Source organism: Sceloporus occidentalis, unplaced genomic scaffold, assembly GCF_023333645.1.
Source record: "Sceloporus occidentalis isolate IW3139 unplaced genomic scaffold, rSceOcc1.0.p SCAF_4, whole genome shotgun sequence".
Lineage (NCBI taxonomy): Eukaryota > Metazoa > Chordata > Lepidosauria > Squamata > Phrynosomatidae > Sceloporus > Sceloporus occidentalis.
The window spans coordinates 84959889-84980140 of record NW_028316984.1 but is presented as its reverse complement, the minus strand read 5'-3'; the positions used below and the strand labels follow the sequence as shown (position 1 = coordinate 84980140).

At 43.8% G+C, this 20252-nt stretch overlaps 1 protein-coding gene across 4 annotated transcripts; it reads right to left on the bottom strand.

Annotated features, from left to right (window-relative positions):
- Positions 1 to 9550: 9550 nt before the first annotated feature.
- On the bottom strand, positions 9551 to 16930 carry LOC149314224 (mitochondrial coenzyme A diphosphatase NUDT8-like). Of its 4 annotated transcripts, none has more exons than XM_089520679.1 (6): positions 16818 to 16930; positions 12251 to 12309; positions 11795 to 12057; positions 10638 to 10770; positions 10289 to 10366; positions 9551 to 10082 (listed from the first exon to the last, which is right to left on the bottom strand). In XM_089520679.1, exons 3-6 carry the CDS (start codon positions 12049 to 12051, stop codon positions 9861 to 9863), a joined length of 690 nt encoding a protein of 229 aa, XP_089376805.1. In that variant the 5' UTR covers positions 12052 to 12057; positions 12251 to 12309; positions 16818 to 16930; the 3' UTR covers positions 9551 to 9860. The 4 variants fall into 4 exon arrangements, with proteins under 4 accessions (XP_089376805.1, XP_089376806.1, XP_089376807.1 ...); XM_089520680.1 differs by lacking the exon at positions 16818 to 16930 and adding an exon at positions 15795 to 16718; XM_089520681.1 differs by lacking the exon at positions 16818 to 16930 and adding an exon at positions 12609 to 12984.
- Between the last annotated feature and the right edge of the window lie 3322 nt (positions 16931 to 20252).

Genomic DNA, 20252 nt, shown 5'->3' with positions numbered 1-20252 from the left:
TACCATATCAGTTTAACATCTGGACAAGCAACAAAAGAAAGGCAGGAACCAAGATGTACCAGCAGGACAGAATATAGGGAAACAATCAGATGTATTTGAATAGAAGATCAACAAAATTATTTAACACAATTTAACAGCCTAAACACAATTGCTTAAAACAAGTAGAGGGGACCCAATGAATAAATAAATCAATTTGAACTAGGCAAGTCAAAATACCTGGGTAAGTTTCATTGGTTCATGAATCTCATCTAGATGGAACTAACATCTAGATTTAGGCCTGAGTCAGCACAGTGTAGTCTTCCAGGTGTTGGTGGACTGCACCTCCCAGCACTCCTCACCACTAGCTATGCTAGCTAGGACCTGGAGGGAGCATTTTGCTCCCACAGGGCTTAGGCCTACACGTTTATTACTAGAACATTAAGATACAAGGGTCCTCTTAGTTCAAAACAGGAGAGAAAATTAAATTGCTGAAAATTACTGGATCTATTGGTAAGCTTTTCATTCAATGGTCGAAAGACCCGACGCAGCATTTTCTGCTGACCTTTCAGGATTTGATTATTTTTTTGGTTCCCACTATGAGCCAAAAGCAGCCCATTCTTGAAATCAGTTAGTCAATTTTCAAACCTAGCACAGGCAGGGGATTCCCATTACAGAGCTCTCCAGAGACATGCCTCCTTGACTTTCTGCCCCAGTGATTTCATCTAAACAGGAAGGCCAGCCTGCTAGCAGGAGGTAGTCAAGTCTTGCATTCCTCTAAGAGGGGAAAATGTCACTGGGAAGAGAAAGCAGCTCTCTCCAGAGGCGGTCATCCTAATCTTGGAGCATCAAAGTCCAAGTTGCAGACCAGTAATCATTCACAAACCCCCCACCTCTGGATTCTTTGAAGAAACAGTGCCATCTACTGACCTAAAACTGTAATTTTAAGCCCTAGTGAAAGAATGGGAAAACACATGTGAAAATGAAGCAACAGTATCCTGGTTAGTGGCACTTTCCAAGAGATAATTTCCTAATGGATAATACTCAGGTTTCCAATTAGCAAACTCATATCAAACTGCATGAAACACAATTAAATTATGAAGAGGCAAAATCTGTGGATTAATCTCTTTAATAGTAAGTGCTATCTGTGTATTTAAGTCCAGGTTGCTCTTACCTGCTAACCAAGTGTTACTCTGAAGAGTTTAGCTCTGAAGCAGCCTGGGATTAGACTTGTGATAAAGCCTTTGTGATAAAGCAAGTTAGGTACCAGGTACTAGAAAGCCTATTGTTGTGTTCCTCTTTTCTGATTTATGGCAGTCCTAAGGCAAACCTATCATGGGATTTTCTTGGCAAGGTTTGTTGAGAGGCAGGTTGTCTTTGCCTGTATCTAAAGCTGAGAGAGTGTGACTTGCCCAAGGTCACCCAAAGGACAAAGCAGGATTCAAACCTCGGTCTCCAGAGTCATAGCCCAATGCACAAGCCACTATATCACAATGGAAACTAGTTAACTAGTGTCAAAGCAGGAAGCAAAAATAAAATTCCATCACACTGAGTATCAGGTATCTAACAATAAAGAGCTACCAGTAAATCAGTTACCCTGCATGCATGAAAGGCACCAATATATCATCTTTCTCCTATCTGTTGCAGTCCAGGTATTCTTAACTTCAGTTCCCATCAGTCCCAGCCAGCATAGGTAGTTGTCAAGAGCCCACCAGGGAATTGTAGTACAACACATCAAGAGGGCATCCAATTGGGGAAAGCTGTAAAAACACCAGGTAGTTCTGGATTTAAGACAGGGCTGCTTAACCAATTTTTATCCCATATATTTGAAATTTAGGCAGCCCAGCATATTATTATTCCCATTCTCTACAGCCCTGGCCATATTCATGCATTAAATCACATGGAGGAGGTATATCCACACCAAGGGCCAACATCATAAAGAGATTAGGATGAATGTCTAAAGAATTTTTAACTGAGCTAACACTCAAAAGGGACATGTACAAGAAATGGAAAAGGGGGAAATCACCAAACAAGACTTCAAATAGCTAGCTCAGGTAGAGAGAAAGAAAAGCTAAAGCACAGAACAAGCTCAGCTTGCTAAGGAGGTTAAATACAATAAAAGGGGCTTTTTTGGTTATGTCCATACCAAAAGGAAGAACAAGGAAATTGTAGGGCCACTGCATGGAGACGATGGTGAAACAGGGAGCAGAGAAAAGGCAGAGTTACTCAACACCTTTTTTGCCTTGGTCTTCTCCCAAAAGGAGAACAATGCTCAATCCGGGGGAAATGAAGCAGATGATGCAGTAGGGGAAATGCAGCAGAGAATATGTAAAGAGGGGTAGTACAGAAATAGCTGAACAATATAAATGAATTCAAACACCCAGGGCCAGATGATTCAAGGGTATTAAAAGAACTGGTAGAAGTAATCTCAGAACCACTGTCAATAACCTGGAGAACAGGAAAAATCCCGGCAGACTGGAGGAAGGCAAATATTACCTGCATCTTCAACAAACAAACAAACAAACAAAGTGGGGGAGAACTCAAATAATTACCACCCATTCAGCCTGACCTCAATACCAGGAAAGATTCTAGAGCAGATCAGGAAACACAGTCTGTAAGCTCCTAGAAAGGAATGCTGTGATTACTAAAAGTCAGTGTAGATTTCTCAAAAACAAGTCATGTCAGACTAATCTTATCTTTGTCTTTTTTGACAGAGTCACAAGCTTTGTAGATGAAGGGGATACTGTGGATATAGTCTTATCTTGATTCAGTAAAGCCTTTGACAAGGTTCCCATGACATTCTTGCAAACAAGCTTGTAAAATGTGGGATAGACAAGGTAACTGTTACATGGATTTGTAATTGGTTGACCGGCTGAACCCAAAGAGTGCTCAACTAAGGCACCTTTTCATCCTGGAGAGAAGTGTCCAGTGGGGTGCCATAGGGTTCTGTCCTAGGCCCAGTGCTATTCAAAATCTTTATCAATGACTCAGATGATGGAATAGAGGGCATGCTTATCAAGTTTGTAGATGACACTAAATTAGGAGGAGGAGGTAATACCTCAGAGGACAGGATCAAAATTTAAAATTTAAAAAGTTGGGCCAAAACTACTGTGTTTATTTATTTCATTTATATGCCGCGTTTCTCCCTGGAGGGACCCAAGACGGCCCACAGACAAAACATTTAAAATCTCAGTAAAATTCAATACAATTAAAATGTCTACAAATAATAGAAAACCACCTAAAAATATACAAAATTCAAAAACATATCTAAAAACCCACCTGCTCCACAAAACCCATCCTGCTATGCATTATATACCAAATGCCTGCCTGCATAAAAATGTTTTTTACTTGCCAGTGGGAAGCCAGCAGGGTGGGTGCTAGCCTAGTCTCCTATGTGGAAGGGAGTTCCAGAGGGTGGGAGCAGCCACCAAGAAGGCTTTCTCTCGTGTCCTCACCAAGCGAGCCTGTGATCTTGGCGGTACTGAGAGAAAGCCTTTTCCTGAAGATCTTAGGGCTCTAGTAGGTTTGTATGGGGAGATACAGTCTCTCAGTCTGGACCTAAGCTGTGTAGGGCTATATAGGCCATGACCAGCCCTTTGAATTGTGCCCAGAAACAAACCCCTAGCCAGTGAAGCTTTTTAACAAGGGATTTACATGCTCCCTGTAACTGGCCCCGGTCAGCATTCTTGCTGAGGCATTTTGTACCTGCTGAAGTTTTCGGACAGTTTCCAAAGGCATCCTCACAGTGTGTATTACAATCATCCAAAATGGGATATAATCAAGACACATGTCACTCTAGCCAGACCTGACATCTCAAGGTGCACAAATGCACTCCTGACTGCTACTGAAACCTGGGCATCCAGGCTCAGAGCTCAGTCCAGGAGAACACCCAAACTGCGAGCCTGAGATTTCACGGGGAGTGTAACCCCATACAGCACAGGTAACATCCCTATTCCCTGATCTGCCTTACAACTGACCAGGAGCACCCCTGTCTTGTCTGGATTAAGTTTCAATTTGTTTGCCCTCATCCATTCCATTACTGACAGCAGACACCGGTTCAGTATGGAGACAGATTCCTTGGACGCAGAATCTCAGATGGGAAGGAGAGATAAGAGTTGGGTGTCATCCGCATACTGGTGACACCGCACCCCAAAGCTCCAGATGATCTTTCCCAGTGGTTTCATGTAGATGTTGAATAACATGGGGGACAGAGACCCCACAGGCCAACAGCCAGGGGGTCGAACGGCAGTCCCCCGACACCACCTTCTGAGTTCACCTCTCCAAGAAACACTGGAACCACTGTGTAACAAGTCCCATTCCAGAAAGGCAGCCCAGAAGGATACCATGGTCGATGGTATTAAAAGCTGCTGAGAGATCCAGCAGAACCAATGGGGGCAAAGTCCCACTGCCCAGCTCCCTGCTTAGGTCATCCACAAAGGTGAGAAAAGCTGTTTCCATACCATAGCCAAGTCCGAATCCAGATTGAAAACAAAAAGTAACTAACAAGACAGATTTCAACAGGGAGAAATGTAGGATACTACACCTGAGCAGTAAAAATGAAATGCACAAATATAGGATGGGTGACATCCAGTGGTGCTGCTACCTGTGGTGTCACCTGGTGCAAGGGGTGGGGCCGCTGGGGGCACTACAATCCAGTTCTGGCCACCACAATACAAGAAGGATGTTGACAAGCTGGAGTGTGTCCAGAGGAGGATGACCAAAATGGGGAGAGGTCTAGAAACCATGCCCTACAAGGAGCAGATTAGAGAGCTAGGTATGTTTAACCTAAAGAGAAGAGAAGGTTAAGAAGTGACATTATATCCCTGTTTAAATATTTGAAGGGATGCCATATGGAAGAAGGAACACGCTTGTTTTCTGCTGCTCCAGAGACTAGGACACAAAGCAATGGATTCAAGGTACAGGAAGAAATTCCACCTAAAAATTAGGAAGAACGTCATAAAAGTAAAAGCTCTTCAACAGTGGAACACACTGGCTTGAAAAGTGGGGGGGGGGGTCCTTCTTTGGAGGTTTTTAAACAAAGTCTGGATGGCCATCTGTTAGGAGTGTTTTGATAGTATATTCCTGCATGGCAGGGAGTTGGGAATTCATGGCCCATGTAGTCTCTTACAACTCTGATTCTATGAACTGACCTTGCCTCAAGCCTGGATGGCTTCTTTGTCCTCTGATGAAATCTGAGCATTGATGGCCCAAATTTAAGAAGGGGATGCCTGACTCAATGATAGTTCCATGGGAACTGGCATCTGTCATGATTAGGGTGTCACCTCTGGTGGAGGTCAAAACATTAGCACATGGATGCTTGGCATGACAAAGCACACAACATCAGGGTGGTGCCAAAAGCACTACCCTATTGCCTGTTTCTATACATGGACAAGAATATATGTGGCTCCTGCTTTGGCAACTTAGGGGCCATTCAGACTACCTTTTACCCTGGATCAGAGCCCGGATTAACCACAGGAAGTTCATATTCGCCCTGAATCTCCCACAAGCGAATCTGAGACTTGCACACCCATTCCGGGTCAAATGCCCCTTGGCGCGGGTCATTTGGAAGTGGAGTAAAAGCTGTATCTTTTGAAAAAACAAGTCCGGCAAATATGAACTTGTCCCCGGATCAAGTTCAGGGAAGGGATTTAGGTCAGAGGGAGGGCAGAGGGCTGAACATTCCTCCCCTTCATTGGAGGAGGAGGAGGAGGAGGAGGAAGCCAGGGGAAAGAAGGGTGCCATGGAGGGCAGCATCGGGTGACGGAGGAGGAGAAGTAAGAAGCCGGAGGATGGGTGCCAAGGGCAATTGGGGTGATGGATGGAGCCGGGGGTGCCAAGGGCAGAATCGGGGTAATGGGAAAGGAGAAAGGGTCAATTCAGGGTAGGTCAAATGGAGGGCAGGGAACGGAGCCAGCCTCCGTTCTCACAGGCAGCTTTTTCTCTCTCTTTTTTTTATTTTAGATACATATATAGATAGAATGTGTGTCCGCTTGTGTACTTTCCCTTTCATTTCCTTGCTCCCAGCATGGCACTTTGCAAAAAGCTTTTTTTCTCAATTATTTTTTATATGCAAATGCTACAATGCGAATGTTACAAATGTTTTTCTTTCAATTTGGCAAATTGATACAGAATGCTTTTGCTACTGTATGTCTGTAAGGAATTCTGGGGTGGCTGAGGGAAAGCAAAGGATGCAGAGATGGCATTTGAGGTGAGGAAATTATTATTATTATTATTATTATTATTATTATTGTATGTGGGGTGGCAAGGAGGGAGGATGCAGAGATGGCATTAGATTGCATTTTGGGGTTGAAAACGGAGGCAGGGGAAGATCCATAATCTGTAGTGACCCAAATACACACAACACACATCCATACCTGCAGGTTTTTAAATTTGACAAAATATGCGCATACTGCCACCTGTTTTTTTTTTAAAAAAAAGGAGGGGGGAAGCACACATCCGATTGCCCAATGGCTGCAGGAAACGTCACTTTGACGAAAGCAGAACTGAATTTGATTGACAGCAAAGGTGCCTTCATTTTAAACCGGTTTCACAAATGTGAACTCGTTGCAAGGGCATTCAGGGTTTAATTACCCTGACTGAAGTAAATTATTAGTGGGCACTTGCTTCTGGATAGATTCGGGGGGGGGGGGGTGGAACCGAATCTGCCCAGTTCCATCCAGTGCAAATAGGTGAGTCTGAAGGGCCTTAAAAGTAGGAAAGTCCTTCTCTTGTACTCTTGAAAGCTCCTCTGTTCATTAAAGTTCAGATTCAGCCTGCAGACTAACTGCATACAGCTTACCTAAAATGCCCACTGAAATTCTCCAAGACTGTCACCCACAGTCTTCCCAGTTCACACTCACCACTGTTCCCCTTCATTCAGTCAAAGAAACATTTTTAAATATGAACACAATTTCACAGTTGCACAGACTGAAGATACCCAACCTGGCACCTTATCACATGATTTGTACATGGCAAAAGCAAAATCACATCTTTTTGAGCTTCTAATTCTGTGTGATTCCTCAGGAACTGTGCCTCTCCAGCTGCACTTTTGCCTGCAGCAGTATTAGGGGACAAATCAAGAATCATAGAGTTGGAAGAGACCGCATGGGCCATCCAGTCCAACCCCCTGCCATGAAGGAAATCCAAATCAAAGCATTCCCGACAGATGGCCATCTAGCCTCTGCTTAAAGACCTCCAAGGAAGGAGACTCCACTACACTCCGAGGAAGGATTGTGTTCCACTGTTGAATAGCAGAACCAATGGGGGCAATGTCCCACTGCCCAGCTGTAGCTTGCATCCATTGTTCCGGGTCCTGTTCTCTGGAGCAGCAGAAAACAAGCTTGCTCCCTCCTCAATATGACATCCTTTCAAATATTTAAACAGGGCTATCATATCACCTCTTAACATTCTCTTCTCCAGGCTAAACATCCCCAGCTCCGAGTAGCTCCCTCATAGGGCATGGTTTCCAGACCTTTCACCATTTAGTCACCCTCCTCTGGACACGCTCCAGTTTCTCAATATCCTTTTTGAATTGTGGTGCCCAGAACTGGACACAATATTCCAGGTGGGGCCTGACCAGAGCAGAATACAGTGGCACTATTACTCTCAGCAACTCTCATGATGAGCCACACTTTCTTGTGTGGAAGACAACACAGTCACGCCCACAGCTTTATGAGTCACTCTTCACAAAGAGTATTTTGGAACTCTTAGTTCTAAAAGCTGACACCTCATTGGGGGTAGCATTCTACTCTGGGCAGCAGTATATGGCTGGCCCCACAACTGTAGAGGATAAAAACTTGGTGAAAATATTTCATGTACCAAACGTTCACTAAATTGCACAACCTGTACTGCAAACACAATTCAGGTTTAACTTAGAGAAAGAAAGAAAGAAAGAAAGAAAGAAAGAAAGAAAGAAAGAGTTTAAATAATGCTACCCATGCTCCACCTTCATGGAGAAAAAGAAAGTCTGGTCTTGAAATGCATACAGGTGGAAATAAGTTTTCAAAATTCACATGCAGGATGCTAAGCCCAACTTTGATATTGAAAGCAAATTACTGGAATGTAACATAGATATTTGCTCAAAATGGGAACAAACTCACAGCTGTGTGAAGTGTGGGAAAGATGTTGGGAATGAATAACGTGGAAAACAAGAAGACTGCATCCTATAACAGACTGGCTACGGTGAACAACAAGGTAGAGATCAATCCTGAATGGATTACACCTATTACAGGGTCATCTGAAAGATTTGGTGCTGTCATGTGCCTTCAAGTCATTTATGTAGGTTGGACTGGATGGCCCTTGCAGTCTCTTCCAACTCTATGATTCTATGTGCCTGCTTTAGCAGCCACATGCTTAACTTGGCCTGTCAATTAAACCTTACTGAACAAAGGCTTGCAAACTGTACAATAAAACTACACAAAAGAGATGCAGAATAGGACCTCATATAATGGCGGGATACAAACGGGCAGGGGAAGACGTCTTGGAGGTGTATTCTGCTGAATATGGAGCCTCCAGACCGCCCACCCCGGGGGCGTGGCTCAGGAGATGGGGCTTCCACACGGGAGCAGTGAAGACGCCTCACCTGGGTCCGTTTCAGACCCGCAGTTTCCAAACCGCCGCCTCGGAGGACGCTGCAAAGAGAGAGGCAGCTTCCTCACGGGTGGCCAAAAACGGGGCTTTTTTTTTCTTTTGCCGGCTGGTGGATGCGCAGCTGCGCAGCTGCAGCGCTAAGCAGCGGCGGCAGAAAGCCTATGTGCACATTTAAAGTGCCCAAGCCCCTTTAAAACTTTTTCCCCCGCTCTGCCCAAGAACAATGGTGGTCTCCTGCCAGCTGGTGATCAGCTGGTGTTGGCATCCTTGTCCTCTTGCACTTTGCCAGTGTCACCAGCATCATGGATGCCTCCTCTCCTTTGGTCCCCACGCTCCTGCTGAATCTGCAATGCACAGCCACAGCTGTCGCCGCTGCCACCGCTGTCCCCCTGCCATCCCCCATCACCTCCCTTGTACATATGTAAATATTTACAGTTTTAGGGGTTTTTATTGTAAGGTGAAAATGGCACAGGAATGTGTGTAGGGGCTCACTTTAAAGTCCAAACTTTCCAAGCAGCGCATGCGTACATGTTGCTCTAGGGTTAGGGTTAGGGTTAGGGTTACGAGTCTTAAAATGCGCTGCAGCTGTGCTGCAGCTTCCACACCTGCATGGCAGCTGACGCTGCAATTAAAGCCTGACTGCAAACTGCGCATGTTCCAGGACCCCGACTCATTATGCAACGCAGCAGACACGGAGCTTTTAAATGGGCAACTTAAATTAGCGGCATAGCAATTCTGATGTACCGGTGCAGCAGCTTACAGATGGAGCTGCGCAGCTGCGCATCAAACGGAAAAGAAGCGGAGAAAAGCAGCGCCTTTTTAATGCCGCCTCTTCCCGCTTGGGGCGTGCGGGGGGCGTGTTCATGGCGGCATTCAGGTAAGGCCCTCTGAAGGCTCTACCTTCATGACGTCATGAATACACCCCTTTTTGCCCGTCTGTATCCCGCCATTGTCTATAACATACACACTGAAAGACAAATCTACATGGGATTCCAAATCTGCAGCTTTATTTTATTTAAAAATAAGCCCTACATCAATTGATAAAAGACCTGTATAGCTCAGAGCTATCTGTTCTTCTCCATCCCTAAAAATGCAATTCAACTGCACCATGGAGAGTGCAGCTGTATGTGTTAGGTTGAGCAAAGAAGGAGTGGCTTGAGCTCAAGCTTTGAAAGACCATGGTGGCGAGGAAAAGGATTAGCACCTGGCTGGCAGATCACCAGCATTCAATTCCCTTGGGGTGGGGTGGAAGGAGAGAGAGCTTTGGTTGAGGTTTGGGCCTCAGCTACAAAGCATTAGCGACTGCCCAACACACGAGTCCGCCTCTGGTATTTTCCTGGTGCCAGCAATTCCAGAGTCAATTCAGTGATTATGGCTGTGAGACCCCATACTCTGTGAGGACCACGTGGGAAGACAGGCAGTGTGTAGCTATAGACACCATTGCGACAGAAGTGGGTATAGCCCTGGTTCTCTTCTTTCAGCAGGTGGGAAATGGACAGTGTGAAGACAGCCTCAACCTGGAAAATCAAATAGCAAAGATCACACCTTCCCATAGAAATACCACTTCACACCCTAGCCTCCTACCCACAGTTAAGGGTCTAAATAAACATGAACAGGAATGCATCGCTAAACCCTGCCTTTCCCATACATCTCTCTGGCAGCTTATCCAGAAAAAGGGATGTGTGACAAGATAACATGGTGTTCCTTGCACTATCTGTCTTACCTCTTCGGGATTAGGCTTCAGAATCAGCTGCTCCAGAGGACCCAGGTTTGCTAGGACAGGAACAACCATCATTTTTGTCTGAAGCATGAATTAAACACAAATGACTTCCAGGACTCCCTGTGCTTCATCTTGTAATGTAAGGCATATACTCCAAAGATATAAATCCCTTAACCAACCCCATACCATTTTCCTGATCCACATCAATACCTAAGACAGTCTGTCATTTTCTCATGATGTTTACTGCTTCATATGGATCCCCTCCTCAAGTTACCCGATGACTAAAGAAATGTTTTGTCACTATTTTTCTAAAGGACTTCCTAAACATTCAGGGATCCAGGTACAACATTACCCTGTCAGGCAAAGGTCTCATGATGCCCCAGACGGAGTCCTCCCCTAACTGCAGACCCAGTTCTTCACGAGTCTCCCTGAGTGCTGTAGCGATGACATCCCGGTCAGAGTCGTCACACCTACCACCTGGGAAACTGCATGAGCAAATCAGGGTTCTTTTTAAAGGGAAATTCAGGACTGGAAAGCCAGGAGTCCCTCCTATTACTGAGAGACAATGAAACCCTTGAGGGGAAGAATCAGAACGTTTGCAAGTGATACTGGAGGTCATTTAGTTTAACCCAATGTTCAATGCAGAATGCTGTTACAGAATTCCTGACAAAAGGTTGTACAGATTCTTTAAATATCTCCCATCAAAGGAGAGCACATCATCTCTCAAGGTAGTCTGTTACACTGCCAAACAGCAATCCCTGTTAGGAAGTTTTTCCTAATGTTTATCTGAAATTTGCATCCCTTCAATTCCCACTTGCTGATCCTAGTCCTGGCCTCTACAGCAACAGAGAACAAATCTGCCCCATCTTCAACATCCCTTTAGATATTTAAAGGCCTTGGTTATATCAGATCCTTAGGCTCAACATACCAACCTTTCAACAGTGCTTTCACTGGTTTCTATACTCCTCTGAGTCTAACCTAATACAATGAGAGGATATATCAGGGGTAGGCAATCTTTTTGAACCGGGGGCCGGGTTGCTGTCCCTCAGACAACTGGGGGGCCGAAGCCAAAAAATAAATAATTAAATAATTTTTTAAAAAATTAAATAAATAAATAAACCGGGACAAATGTAGGACAACATTGTCAAATGGTGGACACTTTTTTAAAAAAATTGGAGGACACGCAAAAAAATTTGCTGATTTTAAAATAAATGTTAATATAAATGCATGTTTCTGAGGCATCTATAGACAATTGCCCCCCTTGCCCCTGCGCGCGAGAGGCCAAAGGCCCCAGTGGCAATCGGCGTCAGGACCGGGCTGGGGCCGGTCCCAAGGCCTCGCCGGGCCGCATCCGGCCCGCGGGCCGCAGGTTGCCTACCCCTGGGATATATGTTGTGACAGAGAATGGTCCCAATGGGTCTAGAATTCAGGAAATAAACAGAAATTTTAGAGAGAATAATTTAGCTTACTTATACCCTGTCTGAAAAACAAGACTGAACTGTCAAGTACCTGACATCTCCTTTGTGCAAACCACTCAGGGTACTAGACCGTAGGGTGTACAGAACAGCTGGTTCCCCAGCCACAGTGCACAGGGAGACCAGAACAGCTGCTGACGCAGCTTCTTGTCTGTGTCGGTTCGTAGAAGCCTCTAGCAGCCCTCTGCATCGCTGCTCATTTTCCCAAGACAAGTATCTACGAATTGGAGATATGCTGGTTATGGATACTGGGGTCATACCCTGGCAGAGGTGGCGAAGAATTAGAAGCATATTTCCCTGAGGAGAAAGAAGAGGAAGAAGCTACTGGTATGTTTAGCCATTTACTCCCATAGCAACTGAAACAGCCAAGGTAAGAAAGCCAGAAGCCAGTCTATGTCCAATATTAGTCTGGTATATGGAGATATCTTTCTGCACCACTGCTGGACTACATAGGGCCCTTTATATGGGTCTTTCCACATGATCAACTTACCTTCTGCTGCTTAACCCAGCAATGTTTTTAACAGCTAGACCATGGTACACATAGGTTTGCTAGAGCAAGGTTGAGGGGGGGGGGGAGAGGGAGAGAGAGAGAGAGACCTACGTCAGTAATATGTATAATTCAGCAAAAGTAGACAAGTGCCAAAATCAGTCTGAATTCATACAGCTGCTTAATGTTTAATGTCCATTGACACACATCTATGATAAGGCCATTGTAAATTACCAAATCTTTGCCACAATCATTTTGGAACACTACATTGTCCACCCCAAAATCTATTCCCCAATCCTCCAATGTAACATTTTTGCAGACATTTTGAGCAGACACAAGTACTAGGGAATTATTTCTCTACCCTTGTTGATGCTTTGTTCCCGTAGCTGACAAAGAGTTACTTCTTGAGCCATATTCCCTAAAGGGATAGTGGAAAGGCAGGCAATTCACTCCTCCTGGAAGAGTCTGCCTGCTTCTGGACATCTCTGTGAGTGGCATAGGAGAAAGAACTGGTAACAGGAGGCTGGCTAACCCAATTCCCATTGCTTTGCCCATGAGGGCAAGGTTAGAATTCCTTCAAAGGCATGCTGTTAAACCCTACCAACCTCCAATCATCTGGCATTTGTTTTGTAGGCAATAGGTCTATGGGGAAGAAGGAAAGTTGGCTTGCCAATCATTTCTTCACATCACATAGGGGAATTACATCTATGGTGTTTATCACACTATACTCTTATAGTGCTACTATTCCACTTTGACTGCTCTAGCTGCCTCCTGTTGCATTCTGGGATTGGCAGTTTTAAGGAGGGGTATTTAGAATTCTCAGGCAGAGAAGTTCTCTACCTGATAATTCTAAATACCCCTCCTTAAAACTGCAAATCCCAGAATGCAACAGGAGGCAGCTAGAGCAGTCAAAGTGGAATAATGGCACTATAAGAGTATAGTGTGATAAACATCTATGTAAAGAAAGCAGTTACAGGCAAGTGGAGGTGCGCATGTTGCTGCATGTCAGGATTTTTCATGTCAGTGAAGAGATGGTTAGCTGGCTTTCATTTCTTGCACTGGAGCCACATTGGTCATAAAGGCATTCACAGAAATAGGGCATACGTGGGATGGGGGTTGGGGCTTCAGGCAGCACCAGGTAACAACCTAAAGGGGTGTGACACCACTGCTCCCCAAACATCTGCCTTTGGATCGAAACAGGCTTTGGCGTTCACCTGCCTCTCTTTAAAACACTGAAGAGATGGGATGAGTGGGGTGAAGCACAGTGGGAGGAGAAAGGAGAAGCCCCTGGTTTAAAATTAATTTTATTAAATTTTAATTTTTTTTCTTAAATTTTCTTAAAACCATCACATTTTACCAAATCTTCACTTTAATCCCATTAAACTATGTCCACGTAAACACATTAAGGCTGTGCATATGATATTGTGATCTAAAGGTATAATTTTAATTTTTCTAGTTGTTTTTATGTCAGAACCATTACCATTCATTACATATCCAGGGTAGCTGTGTTGGCCATGTAGCAAAGTACTGTACCAGCCACAAGACAGTGATACCTTTATTGGACCAACCAAAATGCACAATATACATCTTGCAAGCTTTCAAAGCTCCACTGGCTTCTTCATCAGGCGTTAAAAATCACATGGGATGGACTAAAAGACTGAATTATATACACTGTGCCAAAATATAAGAGAAAATTATTATAAAAAGCATAGATGGTATATGAGACAAGAAAAGATTGGTAAAATATACGGTAATACTGACAACAAATGTTGGAAATGTGCCAAGGAAAAAGGAACATTATACCATATCTGGTTGACGTGCAAAGAAGCGAAAAAATTCTGAATAAAAATACAAAAAACAATAAATAAAATACTACAAATCAAACTAGAATTTAAACCTGTTACCTTATTAAATATAGTAAATGAACATTTAGAAGAAAAAACATGGATGCGTATTGTTTCAGATGATTACATATGCCAAAATGCTTTATGCTAGATGGTGGAAAAACAAAAAAAGTTCCAGGTTTGGAAGAATGGATCTTAAAACTCTATGAAGTATTGGATCTGAACAAGATGACCAGAAAACTAACAGATGAAAAATAGGATAAATATGATGTTGATTGGAATAAAGTGGTAATATATTTAGAGCAGGAATGGGTCGTCTTGTTCATAAAACAGATTGAAACTAGACTAGTAGTTACTAATTGGGGGGGGGGGGGATGGAGGGAAAAAAGAATTATATTAACTATAAAAAGGTAGTCAACATGAAATTCCAACAGGTAAAATGAGAACGGAGAATTCCAAATATGGATACAACGAATTAAGAAAAGTTATGAGACCAGTGAGACAATCTGGTAAACCTGACAATATTTTGACAAAATTTGAATGTATATGACAGAAGTGAATAGAAATCTGAAGAAATAGGAAGTTGATTTTACGTTTTTGTATGTCTATCCGTGTTGTTTGTTTGAATATGTTTATTTGTGGTTTGTACATTGTTTCAAAATAAAATTTATTTTTAAAAAAATCACACAGGAGAATTTTTTTATAAGGTTAGTTATAGACCTGGATCTGGTCAAGATGTTGTAGTTGTTATCCTGATTTCAGAAGGTATGGAAGGGTATCCATGCAGGTTGGCCTCTCTCCCTTCTGTCCGCGTTGGTGCTGGCAGATTCAGTCCAGGAAACCAACTTTAAATTCCATTTGCAAGACAAAAAGCTACTGCATTTGAGATCCACTTTGTCTCAAATCCTTTGTAAGGCCACAAACCCCTGTGCTAGGAAAAGAACAAATTTTTTCAGGGAGCCTCTGTGCTTTGCATTGGGAAGAGTTTTAGGTGTTAAGGCAACTTTTTATTTCTCCTCTACCATTTTTATCACCTTTGCCTGATGAAGAACCAGTGTGGTATAGTGCTTTGAGCATTGGATTACGACTCTGGAGACCAGGTTTCAAATCCCGCCTCAGCCATGGAAACCTACTGGGTGGCCTTGGCTAAGTCACACTCTTTCAGCCTCAGAGAATGGCAATGGCAAACCTCTTGGGGAGGTCTCCTTCCTTGGAGGTCTTTAAACGGAGGCAAGAATGCTTTGATTGTGAGTTCCAGCATGGCAGAAGGGGCAGTTGGAGTGGATGGCCCTTGGGGTCTCTGCCAACTCTATGATTCCGAAGAAACTTACCAAGAAAACCTCATCATAGGTAAACCCCATAAATCAGAAAGGACTTGTAGGCACACAACAACAACAACAACTGATGAAGAAGCGAGTGGAGCTTTGAAAGATTGCAACATAGATAATGTGCATTTTGGTTGGCCCAATGAAGGCATGTTGGATATTACCATTACATTCAGTGATATGTGGGAATTATGATTTATGAGTACTGTAATATACTCATGTATAAGTCTAGAAATTTAGATCAAAAAATTGACCCCAAAAACCTGAGTCGACTTATCCATGGGTCACTATAGGAACTGTACTTTAACTCTCACTTTTTTAAAAGGGGAACCATCCCTGATGAAAGTAAAGAGTGCAATTTGTTCTGGAAGCACTGACCTCCCTCTGTACTCTCATCCATCCAGCCTTTAAAGTGAGCACAAAGTTATGTTGGCTACAATTTTCTAAGTTCTTTGGCATTCTTTTCCTTTGATTCATCCTTCAGATCCTTTGTTACATGCCCCTAAGTTTTGCCCCTGATTTATCCACAGGTCTTATAAAAATCCATAAATTTGGCCCCCAAACCTGCCCATGACTTATAGTCGAGTATATATGGTAATATTAGTCTCAAAAGCAATGACTAAGGATTCTGTATGGGGTGGGGAGGGAGGCAGCGTGGCGTAGGGGTTTGAGCGTTGGACTGTGACTCTGGAGACTTGGGTTCGAATCCCAGCTCAGCCTTGGAAACCCACTGAAGTTACACTCTCTCAGCCACAAGGGAAGGCGATGGCAAACCTTCTCTGAACAAATCTTGCCAAGAAAAACCTAGGATAGGTTAGCCAAAAGCCGGGAGCGACGTGAAGGCACATGAACAACCAGGGTGTGGGGTGGAAGTAGGCCAATGGGGAGGGTTTTACCCTGAGCTACTGCAACTCCATGGAAACCCAAAGAAGAAGAGGGTCTTCAGGGCCAGGACCTACTGAAACAAATGACAATACTTGCCCATAAGGAAATCATACTTGCCCATAGAAAATCATTGGGGAATACTTGCCTACAGAGAATCACTTATGGATTCCTTTCTTCTTTTTTTGGTGTTGAATGTTTTAGCAGCCCAGTCTCTGTATTCTCTGTGGGCAAGCATTCTCCTATTATTATACCCTATGGGCAAGCATTCTCCTATTACTCTCTATGGGCAAGGGTTCTCCTATTATTATTCTCTATGGGCAAGTATGGTTTCCCTGTGCTATTTGCTTTAGTATGTCCCTCCAGGGCCGGCAGGGGACCAAGCTCTGCCAGGGCCAAAAGTGCCATGATCCAAAGTCCCCTTATAGCCCTCAGTCTGAAGGAGGACCCCAAATACGGCTCCCCCCTCCCGCGGCCTCTTCCCGCCCGGCTTCCGCCCGAAAACAAAATGGAGGTCACCTTTCCTTGCGCTCACGAACGTTCCTTCGGCCTTCCCTCCTGAGAACTCCGGCGCGAGAGCGACGACGCTCAGCCAATGAGGTCAGCGGACCCCGAAAGCCACGCCCCCGCCCTGAGAGGCGAACGGCTGCCTCTCAGTCTTCCAAACAGTTCCCCTCAGTGGGATGAGGGCGATGCTGCTGCTAGTGCTGCTACTGCGCATGCGTGTGTTTAGGTCACTGGTTTCCCCCAAGCTGTGCCCTTTAAGAGATTTTTTTTTGGACTTCAACTCCCAGAAGCCTCAGCCATGTTGGCCAATAGTCTGAGATTCTGGGAGCTGAAGTCCAAAGTCCCTTAAATTGCAGTTTGGGACCACTGGTTGAGGTTGAGGTGGTGGTTGCGGTTGTGGGCCTTCAAGTTGTTTTGGGTGACCCTGAGAGGAACCTATCATGCGGTTTTCTTGGCAAGTTTCTTCAGAAGGGGTTTGCCATTGCCATCCCTCTGAGGCTGAGAGAGTGTGACTTGGCCAACGTCACCCAGTGAGGTTTCAACCCTGGTCTCCAGAGTCCTATTACATAAGACAACACTATCACTGGGTTTTCTTGGCAAGATTTGTTCAGAAGGGATTTGCCATTGCCATCTCTCTGAGACTGAGTGTGACCTGCCCAAGATAATAATGATATAATACCCCGCCTCTCCAAGCAGATCACCCACTAAGTTTCCATGGCCGAGCTGGGAGTCAAACCCTGGTTTTGAGTCCTAATTTTTAAGAGTACCCTAATGCATAAGACTAGCCTATTTGCTATTGCCATCCCTCTGAGGCTGAGAGTGTAACTTGCCCATCGCTGAATAAATCTGGACAATAAAACCCAATGGTATGTGGAGGGAAGGTGCATCTAGAAATAATGCAGCTAGACACCAAACTGCCATGACTCCATCCTACAGAATCCTGAGATTTGGGGTTTTATGAGGCACCAGCTCTCTTCAGCAGAGGAGGATAAAGACCTTGTAAAACTATAAATCCCAGGGTTCCATAGGATGGAGCTATGGCATTTACAGTGAAGTCAAACTGTCTTATTTCTACTGTGTAGATGCACCCAGGGTCACAATAAATCAAGAGTTGACTTCAAGGCAAATAACAAACAGCTTTCAAATGTAGTCTAGCAGTACTGAACCATTGGAGAGCCAGTGTGGTATAGTGGTTTGAGTTTTGGACTTCCAACTCTGGAGACCAGGGTTAAAAAAACCCCCACTAAGCCATGGAAACCCACTGGGTGGCCTTGGGCAAGTCACGTCTTTCAGTCTTAGAGGAAGGCACGATCAAATCCACTCTAAACAAATTTTACCAAGGAAACCTTGCAACAGGTTCACCTTCAGAGCAACCCATGTCAGAAATGACTTGAAAGCATACAGCAGCACTGTACCACCATTATAGCTCCATTCAGTTTTCAAGATAGGGTTAATATCAAGCTGCACATGTAGTACCAATTCAATGGTTGTGGGATGGGATCAGAGTATTAATAGGATACAGAAATATACAATTTGTAGCACCAGCCATAAATAACAGTTGTGTAAGGTGATGCTGGCAGCAAGCCATGGCAAAGTTTTGTTTTTTAAAGCTGTCTGATCATTTTATTACTCTAGCATAATTTTACTCAAAGAGTTGCATCCTTGACTGCATATCTGTACTAAACAAAATAAATGGTGAATACCAGCCATTTGTTGCATCAGAACTTCAGCCCTGCTTGTTCTATTTGTGGTTAGTAAAATGGAAATTTGACAGCATCCCTACAAATGAAGGTTTCCAAACTTGTCTAACTGGAACAATTAAAATGGCTCTAACGTGACATAGTGTATGGTCAGGCAATTATTTTTTGCTCATCAGGAACCACTTTTCCATTCAAAGTGTCAGCAGCAAACTCAACCAAAGCTATCCCCCAGCCAGTCACATTCTCTTGTCAGCAAAAACAGAAACAGCAGATGACCAATGGTGATCTTAACAGTGGGAGGTTGTCCACCACTGGCACAAATATTTAAGTTAGGTCAAGGAGAAGTGCCCTTTTTGCTGGATCAGCTCTAACCACGTATTTATGGTCCCTGGGCATTACCCACTATTGCTGTTATGGTAAGTTTCTACATGCCATTAAATTCATTCTTCTTAAAAATTACTAAGGTCTGTTTTCACCCTTGCAGAACTGTTGCAAAGATGAAATAGGAAATACCCTACACACCACCAGTAAACACCTCACAAGAATAAAGTATGTTACTCTTGCAGTATCTGTCTGAGTCACAAATAATTATCTTCACATTTTCCATTCTTTTCCTCATAATTCCTAGTAATCTTTAAGGAGCAATGGGTGATGAGTGTAAGGACAACATAAAGAAGGATTAGGGTGTACATTTTTTTCTAGGGTCAGCAGAATGAAATGTGAGTGAACTGCAGGGCTCTAAGAAGGTATAATAAACAAGTATCTGCCATCTGCAATGGTACACTTTTCAATATTGCATTACAAAGCACCATATCAAAGCATGAATACAAGCAGTTTCTAAATTGAAGGAAGTAGTAGTCCCACTATATTCTGCACTGGTTAGTCAGGCCTCATCTGCAGTACTGTTCAGTTCTGGGAACCTCATTTTAAGCATGTAGACAGACTGGAGCAAGTTCAGAAAAGGGCAACAAGGATAACAACAGGTATGGAGAAAAAGACCTATGAGGAAAGGTTGAAGTATTGGGCAGGTTCAGAGTGGTGAAGAGAAGACTGAGGGGTGACATAATAGCACTCTTTTAGATATCTCAAGGATTGTCACAGGGAGGAGGGTGCAGGCTTGTTCTCTGCTGCCCCAGAGGATAGGACCAGATCTAATGGTTTTAGGTTACAGGAGGTAGATTTTGATTGAACATTAGAAGGAATATCTTAAGAGTGGTTTGGCAATGGAATCAGTTGTCTAGAAAAGTGGTGGGGTTTCCTTCTCTGAATGTCTTTAAAAAGAGGCTGAACAGCAACCTGCTGGGAATGTTCTAGCTGGAGAACCTACACTAAGCAGGGGATTGGACTTGGTGGCCTATAAGGCTCCTTCCATCTCTATGATTCTGTGGAGTGAGCAGCGATATATCATTTCTCTCTGTAGTACCAGTTTTCTACTTACTACTGTCCCATAACAACATTCTAAAGTGATACAGCCCATTCTAGAATCTTATTCCTCTGATGTACAGATTTCATCACAGTTGGATGCAATGAGAAAATGAAAATGCTTTGGATGTGATCACTAAATGACTGCCTGAGCCTTGAATCCTGTCCTTCAGGGAAGATTCATTTCCTACAAGGGAACACAATCAGTAAGTTCCTTAGTTGCTTCTCCCTTTCAATTGCCAACTAGTCTAAGAAATGCAAAGCACTTCCAATTATATGAGATTTATCTACCTTATTTTCCTATAACAATAAAAACCAGAGCAGG

Bases quoted from the DNA above. Each gene is read 5' to 3' on its own strand.
- LOC149314224 (XM_089520679.1), bottom strand. From the start codon at position 12,051: ATGCTTCTAATTCTTCGCCACCTCTGCCAGGGTATGACCCCAGTATCC. The intron at 10,771-11,794 runs GTACTTGACAGT...TTGCTCATGCAG, and splicing joins TTGCACAAAGGAGATGTCAG to TTTCCCAGGTGGTAGGTGTG. The intron at 10,367-10,637 runs GTAATGTTGTAC...TTCATGCTTCAG, and splicing joins TGAGACCTTTGCCTGACAGG to ACAAAAATGATGGTTGTTCC.